At 28.0% G+C, this 16,250-nt stretch overlaps 4 protein-coding genes across 6 annotated transcripts; 1 reads left to right on the forward strand and 3 right to left on the reverse strand.

The window, feature by feature from the left end:
• Positions 1–587: 587 nt before the first annotated feature.
• On the reverse strand, positions 588–4,025 carry LOC141533052 (oxaloacetate tautomerase Fahd2a, mitochondrial). Of its 2 annotated transcripts, none has more exons than XM_074251723.1 (7): positions 3,898–4,025; positions 2,753–2,910; positions 2,526–2,687; positions 1,551–1,767; positions 1,159–1,493; positions 995–1,082; positions 588–834 (listed from the first exon to the last, which is right to left on the reverse strand). In XM_074251723.1, exons 2-7 carry the CDS (start codon positions 2,887–2,889, stop codon positions 772–774), a joined length of 1,002 nt encoding a protein of 333 aa, XP_074107824.1. In that variant the 5' UTR covers positions 2,890–2,910; positions 3,898–4,025; the 3' UTR covers positions 588–771. The 2 variants fall into 2 exon arrangements, with proteins under 2 accessions (XP_074107824.1, XP_074107823.1); XM_074251722.1 differs by lacking the exon at positions 3,898–4,025 and adding an exon at positions 3,501–3,696.
• Positions 4,026–4,714: 689 nt separating this feature from the next.
• Uhrf1 (ubiquitin-like with PHD and ring finger domains 1) lies at positions 4,715–8,659 on the forward strand. Its single transcript, XM_074251717.1, has 8 exons — positions 4,715–4,958; positions 5,028–5,641; positions 5,725–6,085; positions 6,149–6,331; positions 6,452–6,608; positions 6,677–6,884; positions 7,731–8,150; positions 8,350–8,659. Exons 1-8 carry the CDS (start codon positions 4,875–4,877, stop codon positions 8,570–8,572), a joined length of 2,250 nt encoding a protein of 749 aa, XP_074107818.1. The 5' UTR covers positions 4,715–4,874; the 3' UTR covers positions 8,573–8,659.
• Positions 8,660–8,989: 330 nt separating this feature from the next.
• On the reverse strand, positions 8,990–10,262 carry Nd-23 (NADH dehydrogenase (ubiquinone) 23 kDa subunit). Its single transcript, XM_074251725.1, has 4 exons — positions 10,021–10,262; positions 9,584–9,842; positions 9,325–9,517; positions 8,990–9,249 (listed from the first exon to the last, which is right to left on the reverse strand). The coding sequence occupies exons 1-4, from the start codon at positions 10,064–10,066 to the stop codon at positions 9,118–9,120; spliced, it is 630 nt and encodes a 209-aa protein (XP_074107826.1). The 5' UTR covers positions 10,067–10,262; the 3' UTR covers positions 8,990–9,117.
• A 3,544-nt stretch (positions 10,263–13,806) lies between these two features.
• LOC141533030 (uncharacterized) lies at positions 13,807–14,994 on the reverse strand. Of its 2 annotated transcripts, XM_074251686.1 has the most exons (3): positions 14,795–14,951; positions 14,394–14,620; positions 13,888–14,332 (listed from the first exon to the last, which is right to left on the reverse strand). In XM_074251686.1, the coding sequence occupies exons 1-3, from the start codon at positions 14,916–14,918 to the stop codon at positions 14,258–14,260; spliced, it is 426 nt and encodes a 141-aa protein (XP_074107787.1). In that variant the 5' UTR covers positions 14,919–14,951; the 3' UTR covers positions 13,888–14,257. The 2 variants fall into 2 exon arrangements, with proteins under 2 accessions (XP_074107786.1, XP_074107787.1); XM_074251685.1 differs by having other exon boundaries at positions 13,807–14,620; positions 14,795–14,994.
• Between the last annotated feature and the right edge of the window lie 1,256 nt (positions 14,995–16,250).

A 16,250-nucleotide genomic window follows, 5' to 3' on the forward strand; every position in this document is an offset into this window, starting at 1 on the left:
ATAAATAATTTCTTTTTATTTATATTGTAGTATTATTGTTCAAAAATATATTTTATTTTTTTTTTTTATTTTATTCACTTACAAAATATTTTGTGTTTATGATTTTAATATTTCTAACTATTATAATTGAGAATTCACATTTTTGTAATTTAATTTACAACAGAATTCTAATTAAATTGAAATTTCCCTTCCTACTAATGATAAAGAGTCATGTAGCATTCCGCCATTTATTTATACACTTATGTATGTATCCAATGGCTTCTCTGTACTGTGATAGTATAATTTTCCGTGGAATCTGAGGTTTCTTTTAATTTGATCAAAAAAAGCATATTAATTGAAATAAATGCGACATTTTCATAACGTGAGATCCTTCGTTCGTCATGAGTAATTAATTTTATTGATTTATTTGTTGTCACAAGTGACTTAATAAATTCAAATGATATTAGCAGAGAATTAATAAGTTTCATAAGAAATCCTATCATTAAGTTCAGTCTTGAAGCACTTTTTATAGAAATAAACTCATTTAGTATGTACTGTTTTACGAATCAAATATTTTTAGTTTTTATGCAGGATAATAAAAAAAATCAATTATATTATATTAAAAATTATATTTTATAACAACATAATATTATACAAAAAATCTAAATAGATCAATAAGTATTCCTTTTATCCGCAAAACCATATAATACCGTAAAAAATGTTTGCCCGTTTAGTAAATTAATCTTACAGAAAAATTTTCTTTTATATTCATATTTACTATGAAACTATTTTCTACTTAACATTATTTTTCAAACGGCCGAGAGAATGAATTTCTGTTTCCAAGATATCTCCTTTCTGTAAAAAAATTCAAATATATGTAAAGTGTTAGATAAGTTTGTTAACACTGAATCTTATAATATATATTTAAAATGTAGATGATCCATTATTTAAAATCTTTCTCTACTTAGAAGAAAAAAAAAAAAATTTAATAAATATTTAAAAACAATTAAATTACTTTGAGGAATTCCGGTGGGTTACGTGTGAATCCTACTCCTGCAGGAGTTCCTGTTAAAATAACATCACCTGGCAACAAAGTCATGAACCTGAAATATTTAGCATTATTACAAAACTAACCTTTTCAATTAAGATTAAAATATAAGTAGATATTTCAGTACATACTGAGAGATAAATGCTACAATATCACGAGGTTTAAAAATAAGTTCGCTTGTGTTCCCATCTTGTTTAAGCTCTCCATTTACCCAAGTTTGAACCGATAAATTGTTAATGTCACCTATCGATTCTTTAGTAACTACAGCAGGCCCAAGAGGACAAAAAGTGTCCATAGCTTTGCCAAGAAGAAATTGTCCACCGTTTCGTTTACCTTTCTGCCAATCACGAGCACTGAGATCTTGAGCTACTGTGTATCCAAAAATACAATTTTCGGCATCTTCCTTGCTCAGCGCTTTACCACTTTTACCAATAACTATCGCTAACTCAGCTTCCCAGTCAATTTTCTGATAATTTTATTAAACAATTAAAATTTGTAAATTTTTTTATTATATTATACTTACATCAGAGTTTGAAGGTAATAAAATATCATCTGTTGGTCCTATAATATTGCTAGGAAATTTATTGAATATCACGGGGCTCGTTGGTGGTTCAAGACCTTGTTCTGAACAATGTCCACTGTAATTAAGACCAACACAAGCTAATTTGTCCATCCGATTTATAGGCGCTAATAAATTTACTTCAGCTTCCGGAATAACACTACGGCTTTCAACAATTATTCTGAAAACAAAAAGTTACAGTTTAAATTATAGTCTTCGAAATTAAAGAAATAATATGTTAAGGGGCACAACTAGTATGAAATATTCAAAAAATTTTTTTCATATTTTAAATCGATTTCTCAAATAGTTTTTGAGTTACAGCGATTTAAAGAGTAGCCGCTCGGCAGTTAGATCGTTGCATTAGCTACAGAAAAACGTGTTTTTCTCGAAACAATATTTTTCGAATTTGCTTGAGTGATTATTCGAAGAAAAATGATCCGATCACTACCAAATTTTTTTGCATGTTCTGTATATAGTTCTCCATATAATGACTCTCCAGTTTTTTGATTTGATCAAAAATCAAATTTCGGTAGGTCAAAAATGACCAAAATGTTTAGTAAAATTCAACCTTTTCTTTAAAAAACGCCGCCATTTTGTCAATTTTTGATATTTTTTTCGTCCGAGGGTCATCGTACGGACAATATCTCCTAGTTTAACGAGAATTTTTTCTTTGGTTTTATCCACGGAGAAAGCCAGAATCACTCCAGCAGTGGAGGGCCTTTTTGTAACTCGGAAAATATTTAATGATTTTCTTCAAAAATTTTATTGTACATTCTTAAAATATGTGTTAATATACCCTTAAAATTTTAAAACAACTCATACAGGAGTTTTTTTTTATTTTAATTCCCAAAAATTGCCTTTTTTTTAGGCTGTCACACTAATTGTGCCCCTTAAATAAACTTTTCATTAAACTAGTTCGATTAGCTTATTTATACATACCGCTTTGCTTTGTTGCTAATAGTTTCTCCACCTTCTAAAAACTTTTTTAAAGTATTAGGTATCCTGGAATCTATTGACGAAATAGCTATGATGTCTCCTCCGGCTTTCAGCTGTACGCCAAGATGCTGTGGCCCGCCTTTTTTATTCGTAAATTGTACAAATCTGTGAAATTTTTATCAAATTAAAACAATAGTTACTAAGTCTATTTACCCCATAGCGATTCATACCTCATTTTTTGAGCTCCGGTAGTTGAAAAATTCTTAGATAAATTGAAAACTTGATTGATGTTACTCTTGATTGTTATTAAAGATGATTTATATTGCATGAAATGATTAAGTCGTTGTAATTTTCCGTAATGAAACATAATGTTTTCTCAGCGATTTTGCTAAAATAATTTTTCATTGATAAAATAAGATTAGATAAAGTGTTATAGATTTTTTTTTAAATTAAGATTGTTTAATATTGTTTCTTTAAAATCTTAGAAAATATTAATGTCTATAAATAACTCATAACATATCAATTCATCAGTTTTTATTAATACTATTACTATTTTTATTGACAAATTAATCAAAGAGCGGATTCAAGGATACATCATATAAGCTTTAACATGGTAACCGAAAAACTTTAGCCTTGAGTTATCATTATTTCATTATTTATTAAAATTAAGATATTGTTTGAAATAAAAATAATATATAAAGAGATTGAATATATTAAGCCTAAAAGTTAATCGGTTTCAACGAAATTTCAGAATTTTTTTCGATATTCTGGAATAATTTTAAACTCAAATTATTGGAACAATTCAAAAAAAAAAAAAAAAAATTCACTGATATTTTTCTCAATTTTTTTATGACAATATAAACAATAACAATTGATTAATTTATTTAGAACCAAAAAAAAAATTTTAACTCTAGATTTAAAAGAATTATTATAATAAAAATTAATAAAAATGAATTATAAATATAAAATATATCTTACTACAAACACGGAATGAATGAAATGTTGTATAAAAAATCTTCGTAGTTTCAAATATTCAGTCGTTGATATCAATTATTAATACTATTGTGCTATTAATAGAGTATATTTCGATATACTATTTTTATTTTTTTAATTTTTCGTGAGCACCTTATCAAGATCAGAACTCGTTGTAAATTATACTTTAGGTGGCGCAATATAAAATATTAATTTTTAATGTTTCGTAGTCGGTAAAAAAATATCAAGTATTTATTTTCACCATTTATACGTATGCAGCTGTATACTTATATAATTCTGATAATTCTGGGAGAAAAAAAAAGAATTTTTTTATTGGCATTTAATAACATTGTAGAATTTTACCAAAAATATAAAATAAGAAATTAATCACAAATTTTCATACCGTTAAAATTTTGATAAATTAGAAGCAACTTCATAAAAATAAGTATTTTTTTTTTTTTTCTAACAATTTATCAGCATAAAAGCTAGCTGATCAGTGTTTTTATATTTAGAGATACACAAAATCCAGAATTATACTCAATTACTGTGCTTTATTTAAATAACTTATCAGTCAATCCAATTGTAATAATAAAATTACCTCTGTAAATTTTGAAATTCATAAAATAAAAAATACTAGAGAGTTAATCGGGAATTCTCGTTATTCTTCGGCTAAAGTTTATTTATAAATATTTGAGTAAGAACGGCTTTTGTAACAATCTAAGGGACAGCGCGCTCTTTTTAAGACATATTCAAAATGGCAGAACTTAATTTCAGTAACCGGTTAACGTTGTGGTTATTTGACCATAACCCATGAAAAAAATTTTTTTGCTTTAATTAATCAAAAATAAATAAAACACGAACAAACAATTTAAATGTTTGAACAATATAAAACTAACGAAGAACTAATAATTAAAAATAAAAAAAGTTAAAAAATTAAAAAAAAAATTCAAGTGCGGCTAAGTTTGGTGAGTCCTTTTGTAAATTTATATTCAACAATACGCTACTTGAAAACGAATTTTGTTTAGTTTTACATTCATTGAAACATGATGAAAATGAAGTTAGCTGACATTTCAAAATTTTTAGAAATTTTTTATTGAAAAATTTCAATTAAATAATTAAAAAAAAAATTTCATCTGTAAAAAACTTGAAAAACTATAAGTGTAATTTTTTAGAAATATCTTTTGAGTTGTAATTTAATTAATAAAAAGAATCAAAAATTTTCAGACATCTGCTAACTTCAGTGCCATTGAAACATGACCTGTTCATTGGTTTTGAAAAATGAATACAAACTTAGTTTGAAAACCGGTAACAATAGTTTTAGTTCACAACATACTTTTAAGTAAACATAAGTGCACATTTTTTAGCGATTTAAATCTCAAAATGTTCATAATAATTCGAACAATCGATGGAAAATTAGAAAAAACCTTAGAAATATCGAAGACTATCAGTATTAGCGATCTTAAGGTATTTAAAATGAAAATAATTAGATAAGATTTGAAATTGTAAACTCTTATATTTCTTTTTATTTTTCAGATTCGAATAGCAGCTGTTTTTTCTATTGAATTGTCACATATTCATTTATTTTATCGAGGTAAACAATTAGAAGATTGTTATCGAGTATATGACTATTATTTAAATCATCATGAGGTTGTTCAATTGTTAATTAAGCCTAAATCTAGCACTGTGGAAAATAAGTGCTTGACTAATTTTACACAAAATGATGAAATAAATGGCTTAGAAATTGTTTCTCCAGAAGAAGACTCATTTAAGATTGAAAAGCAATCGCAATCAACAAGTCGTTATTATCGAGCAGGTGATTTGATCGACTGTATCAATGAAGAAAATGGAGCTTGGTATGAAGCGATTATTCAAAATATTTATAACGACGTTGACAAGCAGTGTTTAATTTATCGGGTTCAATGGAAGTTCTTGGTAGACACTGAGCCTTTTGACGTAAAGGAAAATATGATTAGACCACGGGCGAGACATTTTTTAAGTATTGATCAATTAAAAATTAATGATAAAGTTATGGTTAATTACAACATAGATGAACCTAACAAAATCGGATATTGGTATGATTTTACTGTTAAAAATATTAAAAAAAATAATCGAAGTATTAATTTAGTAGGAGTTCTACACACTGGCAGGTGAAAAATTTTATAATTTAAATAAATAAATTGGTAAATAAATCATTAAATTTTTTTAAATTATCAATATTGATTGTTCGTAGTGATGGAGCTGAATTAAAAATTGAAAATTTTAAAGTAAATTCAGGAAGCAAAATTTATAAAATAGAAAAACCTGCTCTACATTACAATGATTTTGAAAATAACTCAAATTTTAATAGAGTTGATGATAAGCCGAGAACGATAGCAATTACTTGCAAAGTTTGTAAAGATGATAAGAATGTAAAATGTAAAGAATGTGGATGTTTTGTATGTTTAGGAAAAGAAAAAAGTAATGAAATAATTTTATGTGATGAATGTGATAAAGCTTATCATATATCATGCTTGAATCCACCTTTGGAACAAGTTCCAGAGGACGATTGGTATTGTCCAGAATGTAAAATTCATGATGATTTGGTGATTAAAGTAAGTACTTCATAAAGAAATTGCCAAATAACAGAAATCTTAAATGATTTTTTTTTATTTTAGATTGGAGAAAAGTTGAGACCAAGTAAAAGAAAGATTAAGTCAGACTTAAAAAAAGGTCAAAAAGATTGGGGTCGCGGAATGGGATGTATGAGTAGAGTTAAAGATTGTACTATAGTACCTACAAATCATAAAGGCCCAATACCAGGAACTGAAGTAGGAATGAGTTGGAGATATCGTTTACAAGTAATTTTTGAATTTTTATTGCCTAGATACTAGAATCAAAGTAAATTTTTTATTAAAAAATTATTACTGGTCTTGATTATGATGTTGAGAAAAAAGTAGTGAATAATGAGCATATGACAGGTATCAGAAGCTGGCGTACATCGACCACATGTAGCAGGGATTCATGGTAGAGAGAATGAATGTGCTTATTCGTTGGTTTTATCAGGTGGATATGAAGATGACGTTGATAACGGAGACGAATTTTTATATACTGGGTCCGGTGGTAGAGACTTATCAGGTAGTTTATTCTTGGAATAAATTTTTGTTTCAATATATACAAATAAAATTATAGAGTAATGATTTTAGGTAACAAAAGAACAGCAGCACAAAGTAGTGATCAGAAACTAACAAAAATGAACAAAGCGCTAGCTTTGAATTGTAATGCTCAGTTTAATAATGTAGAAGGTGCGACTGCAATAAATTGGCAAAAAGGAATTCCGGTTCGAGTCATAAGATCGGTAAAATTGAAAAAATATCACCAAGCTAAAATTTATGCACCGGAAGAAGGTTTTCGGTTAGTTGGTCTGATTTATTCAAGAAATTATTGACTTGAAAAAGTATCATTTTTCTATTCAACTTCCTAAATTTTTCGCGTGCCTAGAGGTAAAAGGGCGTATAGCTAAGGGTTAATAGGGATTTGTGCTGAAAAGGCGTATAAAAATTTTTTTTTTTGCCATTCGGTTTGAAATTGTCTGAAATGTAAAAATCTATGGAAAAAAAGTTGGTGTCCTAAAGCTGAAAGGACGTATTTTAAAACATACGTCCTTTCAGCTATCAAAAAAGTACTACTTAAAGATAAAAGGGTGCATAAAAAAAATTGTAGTTTTGATACTTAATATTAAATAATAGTTTCACAAGACAAGCTGTACTAAAATAACAGCCTCATATACAAAGTTTGATATAAACAAATAGAAAATAAATCAATCAAAAACAATTTACGTAAAAAGGATATATTATATTTTTTAACTTTAAAAAATTGTATAGTTGAGGTTTTACGCCGCTACTATCACAGAAAGTTTTTTTTTTAAGTTTTTAAAATACGAATGTGTTCTTTTGTAAATTGGCCGAAAAAAAAATTATACGCCCTTTCACCTTTAGATCACAAAAATTTCGAGTTCTAGAAAGTAAAAGGACGTATAATTAAAAACATACGCCCTTTCACCTTTGCAATTTTTTTTTTTTTTTTTTTCAATTTTAAGCGTAGAATGTATCTACTACTCAATTGGCAACAAAAAAAAATATACACCCTTTTACCTTTGTAAAGGTGAAAAAGTGCATAAATTGTTATACGTCCTTTTACCTTTAAGCAAGCGATTTATTGAATTTTATTTCCAATAATTATTTTTTGTTTCTATGGTAGATATGATGGTATTTATAAAGTTGTCAAGTACTTTCCGGAAAAAGGGAAAAGTGGTTTTTTCGTTTGGCGATACCTTTTACGCCGGGATGACCCTAATCCCGCACCTTGGACCTCTGAAGGAAAAAAAAGAATAAAAAATTTAGGATTACAAATAATTGAATATGATTTGCCGAGTAATGTATCAACAGTAAAAGACATGGAAATAAATGATCAGAAAAAAAATTTTAAACGTAAACGAGACAAACTAGGAAAAGACAAAAATGAAAGTTGCTCGAAAAAACCCAAAGTCATTCATTATGAATTAGAAGAGAACACGGTCAAGTTAATAGATAGTGATAAGCTTAATAAAAAAGTTTGGAAGGATTGCTGTTCATTACTTTCCGAAGGAAAAATTAGGTTCATTAATAATGTCATTGATAGGTAATTTTTTTATACTATTATTACACGTTATTGACTAATAATGTCAATACAGTAATGAGATAGCTTGAACCCATCTGTATAACTACTCTTGTGAAAAAAATGTTGGAATAGTGTACTTCAATCACTTACCGGTGGATTCAAGTGACGTTTTAAAGGAATATTACCGTATTGTACTTTAATATAGTTTTTTTCATCATAGATTTATGTGTGTTTGCTGTCAAGAAATAGTTTGGAAACCTATTACAACTAAATGCCTACATAATATTTGTCAAAACTGTATTTGTAGAAGTTTCAAGGCTGATGTATACACATGTCCAATTTGCCGACATTCTATTAAAAAAACTCGATTAGAAAAAATAAATGAACAACTTGCAGCCGCTCTTGAGAACTTATTCCCAGGATACGGTAATGGGAGAATGTAATGGAATGTTTTTGTAAAAAGAACTATATTTTTGTTAACGACGTAACGTTTGTACGATATAAATTGAATAAACTATTTATTATTTTTATTTTTAATAGTTATTTATCCAGTAATTGATCAAATTAAAATATAATGTAACTTAAAGATTTTGGTAAAAAATAATATAATTTGGTAATAAAATAATATAATTTGAAATAAAAACAATCCAGTCTAAAAAAAAAGAAATCTTTTTAGTAGTCATTAAAGTTCTTTTGCGATTTTAAAACGTTTGATTGTATTACAAAATCATCGACGATACTTTGCAAAAAGATTGATTTTATCTTTAAAAATAGCATTTTCTATCCTAAATAATTGGTGTATTTTATTCATCTTGGTTTATTGTCTTTTATACATCTAGGTATAAAATATTAAAACAAAATTGTCTATTAGATATTTTTATTAACTTTCTATACATCTTTACCTGTTTTCGACGATGACAATGAATTATAATATTAAATAGTTTTTATTCATTGAAAAAGTTTAATCAAGACTAAATAAATAACATGTTTATCGGTATAGATGGTCAGCTTGAATATTGCTTGCAATTTCACTTTCCCATCTATCACCATTATTCAAAAGTTTCTCCTTGTTGTACAATAACTCTTCATGGGTCTCAGTTGAAAATTCAAAATTGGGACCCTAAAAATACAAAAAATAGATTAATAGTATTATTATAATTTGCTATAAGTTTAAAATGTGTATAACAATAATTACTTCAACGATAGCATCTACAGGACAAGCTTCTTGACAAAATCCGCAATAAATACACTTGGTCATATCAATGTCATATCGAGTTGTTCTTCTGGATCCATCTGATCTTTCTTCTGCCTCGATTGTTATTGCTTGAGCAGGGCAAATTGCTTCACAGAGCTTACATGCGATACATCGCTCCTCTCCCGATGGGTATCTAATGTAATCCAATAGAAATATATAGACATAACGTCAGAAATTATTCAACCAACTTGGTAATTACCTTCTAAGTGCGTGTTCTCCTCGGAACCTGGGACTCAAGGGACCTTTTTCGAATGGATAATTTATTGTGACAGGTTCTTTGAAAAAACACGACAATGATGTCATCATTCCATTGGCCAACTCTCGGGCATAAACTGTTGTTCCTTCGTCGGGGAGAGCATCGGGCCAGTGAGGATCATCTTTGGGTGTAATAATAAAATATTTACTTCGCGATGGTTGTACAGATACAGTTCTCAGCGGTGACAATTTTGTGATTTGTGCTGGAACATTATAACAATAAAATCAGGTTAATTATTTTTAATAATTTTGTTTTAGTTTGTATGACCGTAATAAATTTACTGAAAATTAAATACAATGAATACAGTAAAATATATCACAATTTTAAACCTGAAATGTACATTTATAATTGATAAACTTAATTGAAAATGTAATGCTTACCAAACAAATTGTTGCCTACATTTCTCAGGATTCCCACATTCGTCATTTTTAAAAGGTACTTCAATTTTCACAATAGCAAGTAAGAAAGAGAATATTTAGTTGTGTTCGTTGACGTAATCTATATATAAAAAACTGAATGAAGAATTCACTTTCGTTTACAATTTGCGCATTATAATTTATTAACTTATTTCGCAAGGATTGAAAAGTATTCCTAAGAAATTTTTAGTATCTACCATTTTGTTTTTTGACTTTCTACTTTTTTGTTTTTACGCTTCGTGGAGCCACTTCAGATGTTCTTTGGGAAAAATAATTTAAATCGTTATCTTAAACACATTTCACGTGAAAATAAATTTAGCAAGTATTGAATAACTTTGAGTATTTTTTTTAACAAATAAATAATGGCAAAAAAAAAAATAAGAAAAAAATTGACATTTAGAAATTTAAAAAAATTAAAAATCTAATTTTTTGAAAATCATTTTTTGAAACTAATTTTTTTGTTAAATAAAATTTAAAAATTTTCTAATGACTGTTAACTTCAATGTCATACATTTCGCCAATTGTAACACATTTTCAAAAATTTTATTATTGTAAATACTTTTTTCAGAAATAATTAAATAAATTATTGTAAAATTGTCGTAACGGTAAGTCAAGTGCTTTTTATTTCGAGAATTCTATTTTTTTATACCAAACTTTATTTAAGACGGGAAAAAGGATCTGAAAAAAAAAAAAAAAAAAAAAAAAAAAAAAAAAAAAAAAAAGTGCATAAAATGATGTGGTCAATTTAAATGATAACATTATTGCCCAATTCATCAGTAGTTACATGGTGGATAGAATTAGTAAATTAATTATTTTTTTTTTTTTTTACAGAAGTTTACTTATTATTAACGAGATGTTGATTGATTCTGATAAATAAAGATTAATTTATTCGATATAAAGATATAAACATAAAAACAGAACATACATGTCTGTATATATGTTAACATTTATTTCTATACTGATGTTACATATAATTGTCGTTATTTCTGTTCGCGTGGGTATGCTTTTTATTGTTTAGTTAAAAAATAACATAACATATATCTGTAGACAAAAATATACATGTACATACGTGGGTATTTGTACACTGAAAACGAAAATTCTTGACTAGAGTGTAAATTTTCTGGGCTCGAGAATATATTAAGGGAGGTGAAAAATTTCTTGAATTAAGTCAAAGTTTCTTGAGCCAAGACAATTTCATCTTGCTCGAATATAACTTTCATTTTTCTTAAAATTTTCTTAGTGCAAGAAATTTGTTTTTTATGTGTAATTAAATATTTCAACTGAAGAAGAAAAAAAAACTGTAAATGTACACCCGGGAAAAAATGATTTTGCCTAATTATATATGGTTATATATAATATAACTTATATATAATTAGACCTGAAAATTGGCCAGGTCTAATTATATATAATCATATACAAGTTATATATAATCATATATGAGTTATATATAATCATATATAAGTTATATATAATTTTATGTACTCATATATAACTACATGTAACAACATTAAATTATATATCATTACCCCTAATTAAATATGTGGTTATTTTTAGGGATATAATATTTGATTTCGGCATACCTAATCCTGTAACCAAAAAAATAAAATCATCACATATGATTTTGCAGCTATAACTCCGACGCGGGTACCCATCCAATTACTAACCACGCGCAATGCTGCTTAACTTTGATGATCCCAGTGCGTCTTGAAATTCCCGGCTGCTATGCTGTCGTCTTTTAAGGAAGTACGAGCGAATCTAATGTAAAAAATAATTTCCAACTTTGAGCTGTGAAATTAAATATACGTATAAATGAATACATCATTTATTTAATCCCAAAATTTTAAAAAGATTAACTATCTAGTTATTTATATATTAAATTTAAAAAATCACACTTTTTATCTCCTTATACACGGGCTCTTATGGCGGACAAACTTTTGTCGAGACTTTGATTATTTTTTTCAATATTAACCTCCCAACTTTAACCAGTAAAAAACTATATACAAGAAACTTGGATTATTGCAAAATATAAAAACAATTCAATAATAATACATTACTATGTAGTATTCAAAATATTTAAAGTTAAATTTTATGTTTTTAATTCGTTTATCGTCAGCTATTTATTCGAAAAAGGTTTGGCAACGTCGCGTCAACAGCTGAGAAGTAGAAAAGAATAGAACTATATTTACAGAGAGAGAAACTATAGAAAATGCCACGATATGACAAATATGACAGCAATTGCTTTTATAATTAATTAATAAGTAAATAAATTAAAAGAAATGACAAAATCTGATATTGAGTGGAATAGTTTAATATATAAGCACTTTAGTAATTAAAAAAATTTTTAAATAAATATACAAACTCTTGAAAAAGTGACTCTAATCTATAATTTTTTTATTACTAAAAATTGATGTTACATTTTTTCAAAAACTTGTGTTAAAACTGAAAATATTTTTTTACTGAAAAAAAGAAAGTACCCAAGCACTAAGCTGTAAATAATTATTTAATTAAATTAATTAGAGGTTATGAAATGCATACAATGGAAATAAAAATTACAGTTTAAAGCTGAAAACTTTTTTTTATTAATAAATAATAAAATGAAATAATTTGAAATTCATAAATAATTAACACAAAATAACTTGAATAATTATTCTATTAGTCTAAGAATTAAAAATAAATAAAAATTTGAAAAATTTAATGAAAAGTTAGGTAGCTATTAGATAGCTGTTAGACAGAATGAGCCCTAGTTTTGTACATAAGCTATCAATAATTTTTTGGCTTTTCGTAATACGAGGTTTTCCACCTACATCTTGTGCCAAAAGTATTCTTATACCTTTTGGACCACTCGATTTGAAGCACTTACTCACAGTATCGAAAGTTAATCCAGTCATTGCCATTTTTTTAATCATGTGTACAGATAAGCCACCGTCTTCTTTTTTGTTCTTGTCAACTAGTAAACACTGAAGAGTTTTTGTATTACGTTAGATTTTATTTTTCTGCACCTTCATTCATTATTTCATAAAGACTTTTAAAGTTCTCCAATATATCATTTTTGTTAATATTTATATCTTTATGTTCAAAAAGCTTTTGAAGTACACACACATCATTAGCTGCATTATGTGCATCACTCAATAAGCTTGCATTTAAAAACTCTTCAGCTAATACCTCCTGTCTGTAACTGACTTTCGTTCCACGTTTATCTTTAAGTTTAGATTTAAATAAAGGTAGAGAATCAGCAAATCCAGCAACTACTTCTGAAAACTCATTCAATAGGCCTGCATTTTTTATAAAATTCAATAATGTTGGACAATCGAACCTAAAACAGTTATGAGCAACCAAAATGATTGTACTGTTTATTGATTTTAAAAATTGTAAAAGACTTTTTGCGGCATTAACTTTTGAATGAGATATTACAAGATTGGAATTGTAATATAAATTATTATTTTTCAACTCAAGGCCTGTGATTTTCGATGCTTGCAAAGAAAATTCGCGCTCTGGTTTAACATAAATATCAAATTCTACATCAGAGTACTTGGCAGCTATTTGAACGACTTCTTTACTTGCATCAAGTCCCGTTGTTTCTAGATCAAAGAAAACAACAACAGCTGACGATAAATTAACTTTAGGATTCGCAGTAACGGTGTCTACAAAATCAATTCCAACATCCAAACCACAACATTATTCTCTGACCAACCACTCAATTCTCTCAAACTATTGACAACATACAAATAAAATTTATATTAAAAATTGTTATAATTTACATGAAAATTACGGTTTTTTTATTTTCATAAAATATTTTACAATTATTTATTAAAAATCATGTACAAAATAGTGGAAAAAATTTTATTTGATACAATTGTTTTAAAATTACCAGTTGAATATTATCATTCGAGTTCCTAAAAACTCTAAAAAATAAATTATAAATTATAAATATATAATTTTTTAAGAATTCAATTAAATACAAAAATCATTACGATAGTTTCCAAATTATAATAAAATATGACGACCACAGAATATAATTTCCAAGTACTTACACGAATGGACCCTTTGTTTCAACTTTATCAAGTAAAAATAATAGCCATCTGAATTGGAATTGAAATATGCATTAATGATTAACTTAAATATTGTTCCAAACCATACCCTTCTTTTTGAATAGTCATCTCCCTCTCTGCCTTCAAATTTTCCAAACAGCTTTCATTCGCTATTAGTTCAATTGCAGCTCAAACTTTTTTCTCGTGACGTTTGAAGACTGTTGAATGCATGACAGGTACTTCTGCAGCTGATAAAATTTTATTGAGATGAGTGCTCCCATTACCACTTTCAATAACACCAACCACCACCTTCGAGTTTACTGTATACGTAGGCTTGGTTTTTGAATTCTTTTCAATAGTTGAAATGTTTACTGGGTACATATTCCCGCACGTTACACACTTGACTTGAAAAGTACTTGCTAATCCATTTTTTAATTCATTCACTGAATTACGGAGACGCAAAGCCTGCTTGCAAGGTTTACACCACAATTCATTATCTAATAATTTTAGGTCTACTAATCGTCGTCCACTTAGTTCTGAAAAACAAAATATAATTTATTGTGAATGTTCAACTTGAATTAAATAATATAATTTATTGAATATATTTTAACTAGAAGAATAATTTATGTAATGAAATTTCTTTAGTTGTCATAATAAAGATACATACTGCTATATATATAACCTCAAATTAATAGTAAATCTATAATTACCAATAAAGTTTGTATTTTCGGCATTTTTCTTATTTTCACTTCGAGCTTTATTGCTTGCAATCACATTTTTTCTCCACTGGGCAATATTTTTTTTAGTAAATCTTCCTTTGTAACGACAACGCATTTTGGTTACTTAGGTGCTCAAATGTTTAACTCACATATACTCATGTACGTCTCTGTATAGTGGGTATAATCCACCGCGCTGTTGCCAAGCCTGTTTATTTACTCCGGCAAGTAATAAATACGAAAGTCATTTTATTACTTTGTTTTATTAAATAAGTAAAAATCATCAATTATTGAATTGTTCACATTATTTTAAATTAAAATAAAGAATTTTGACGAATATTAGGAAAATTAAAATTGTTATGTCCAAGGGCGTTTTTAGAGCGGTAGCGTAAACAGTGGAGGTTTGGACTAACAATTTAAAGAATACGCAACGGAGGTTTTAATTCCGTTGTTTTAATTATTTATGTGGGACGTTTTCGAAGTACGAATTTACCACGCCTTCGTTTGAGACTGTTCACGGATTTATTGAGAGTAGATGTACTTACTGTTACGGGAACTTTATTGATGGTCAGATCCGTGATTTTAGGGCAGCTGTTAGTGCCTGTTCCTTGATTGGGCCCTTTGGTTGGTTCTCGCAGCGGATGGAGTAGGGTGGATTTGGGCTGCTTATATTTCGGGCTTCTTATTTTATGAAATGACTTGTTGGAAACTGATTTCACTTTAATTGAGATTTATTTTTATAAACATTAAAACTTACACTTTCACAATTTGAATTTTTTTTAAAGAATTTAATTTAATGAATTTTAGTAATTTAAATGAGCTAACGTCCTCCAGTCCCCCGTAGGGTAAAGTGCGCAAATTTAGCTTTTAGAGATACTTTATTTAAACTTACTGCCCGGATTCTCGCCTAAGTGCAGAGCAAATTAGAACTTTGAGATTCCGGTTCTCTAGATATTTAGAACTAATAACTAATACGTGGCCTGCTGGTTGAACCGAATCTGAACTCGTCTTAAGTGCAGAGCAAATTAAGATGAGTGATTTTTACAAGGCACGGGTCCGTCAATTAAACGCGGAAGTCGAATTAATTGCTCAAAGACCAATACGTGGCCTGCCAGTTGAACCAAGTCTGAACTCGTCCTAAGTGCAGAGCAAATTAAGATGAGTGACTTTTACAAGGCACGGGTTCGTCAACTAAACGCGGAAGTCGAATTACTTGATCAAAGACAAGGCGTTGGCTGTTGATCGCCTTTTTAAATACTCGCGGTGCTGAGATTGCAGAAGTCCCCGCTAGTCAACCAGCAGTCGCGTAGCTTATATTTTATTGTGGCTTTCACGCATGGAGAAGTCTTCCATCTGCGCGGGTGATTTAAATTTAAAGAAAAATTTTGGGGTGGACATAACAAAATTAAAAAAAAATTTTAACATTATTTTGACTCATTAGTTACGCTCG

This window comes from Cotesia typhae, unplaced genomic scaffold (assembly GCF_013202065.1).
Source record: "Cotesia typhae breed Kobodo isofemale line unplaced genomic scaffold, CoteBio_Ctyphae contig_81, whole genome shotgun sequence".
NCBI classification, from domain to species: Eukaryota; Metazoa; Arthropoda; class Insecta; order Hymenoptera; family Braconidae; genus Cotesia; species Cotesia typhae.

Bases quoted from the DNA above. Each gene is read 5' to 3' on its own strand.
- Nd-23 (XM_074251725.1), bottom strand. From the start codon at position 10,066: ATGACGAATGTGGGAATCCTGAGAAATGTAGGCAACAATTTGTTTG. The intron at 9,518-9,583 runs GTAATTACCAAG...GGATTACATTAG, and splicing joins GGAGAACACGCACTTAGAAG to ATACCCATCGGGAGAGGAGC. The intron at 9,250-9,324 runs GTAATTATTGTT...TTGTATTTTTAG, and splicing joins CTGTAGATGCTATCGTTGAA to GGTCCCAATTTTGAATTTTC.
- Uhrf1 (XM_074251717.1), top strand. From the start codon at position 4,875: ATGTTCATAATAATTCGAACAATCGATGGAAAATTAGAAAAAACCTTA. The intron at 4,959-5,027 runs GTATTTAAAATG...TTTATTTTTCAG, and splicing joins TCAGTATTAGCGATCTTAAG to ATTCGAATAGCAGCTGTTTT. The intron at 5,642-5,724 runs GTGAAAAATTTT...GATTGTTCGTAG, and splicing joins GGAGTTCTACACACTGGCAG to TGATGGAGCTGAATTAAAAA.
- LOC141533052 (XM_074251723.1), bottom strand. From the start codon at position 2,889: ATGTTTCATTACGGAAAATTACAACGACTTAATCATTTCATGCAATAT. The intron at 1,494-1,550 runs GTAAGTATAATA...TAAAATTATCAG, and splicing joins TATTACCTTCAAACTCTGAT to AAAATTGACTGGGAAGCTGA. The intron at 835-994 runs GTAATTTAATTG...ATTTTTTTACAG, and splicing joins ACCCACCGGAATTCCTCAAA to AAAGGAGATATCTTGGAAAC.
- LOC141533030 (XM_074251685.1), bottom strand. From the start codon at position 14,918: ATGCGTTGTCGTTACAAAGGAAGATTTACTAAAAAAAATATTGCCCAG. The intron at 14,621-14,794 runs GTAATTATAGAT...TTTGTTTTTCAG, and splicing joins CGAAAATACAAACTTTATTG to AACTAAGTGGACGACGATTA.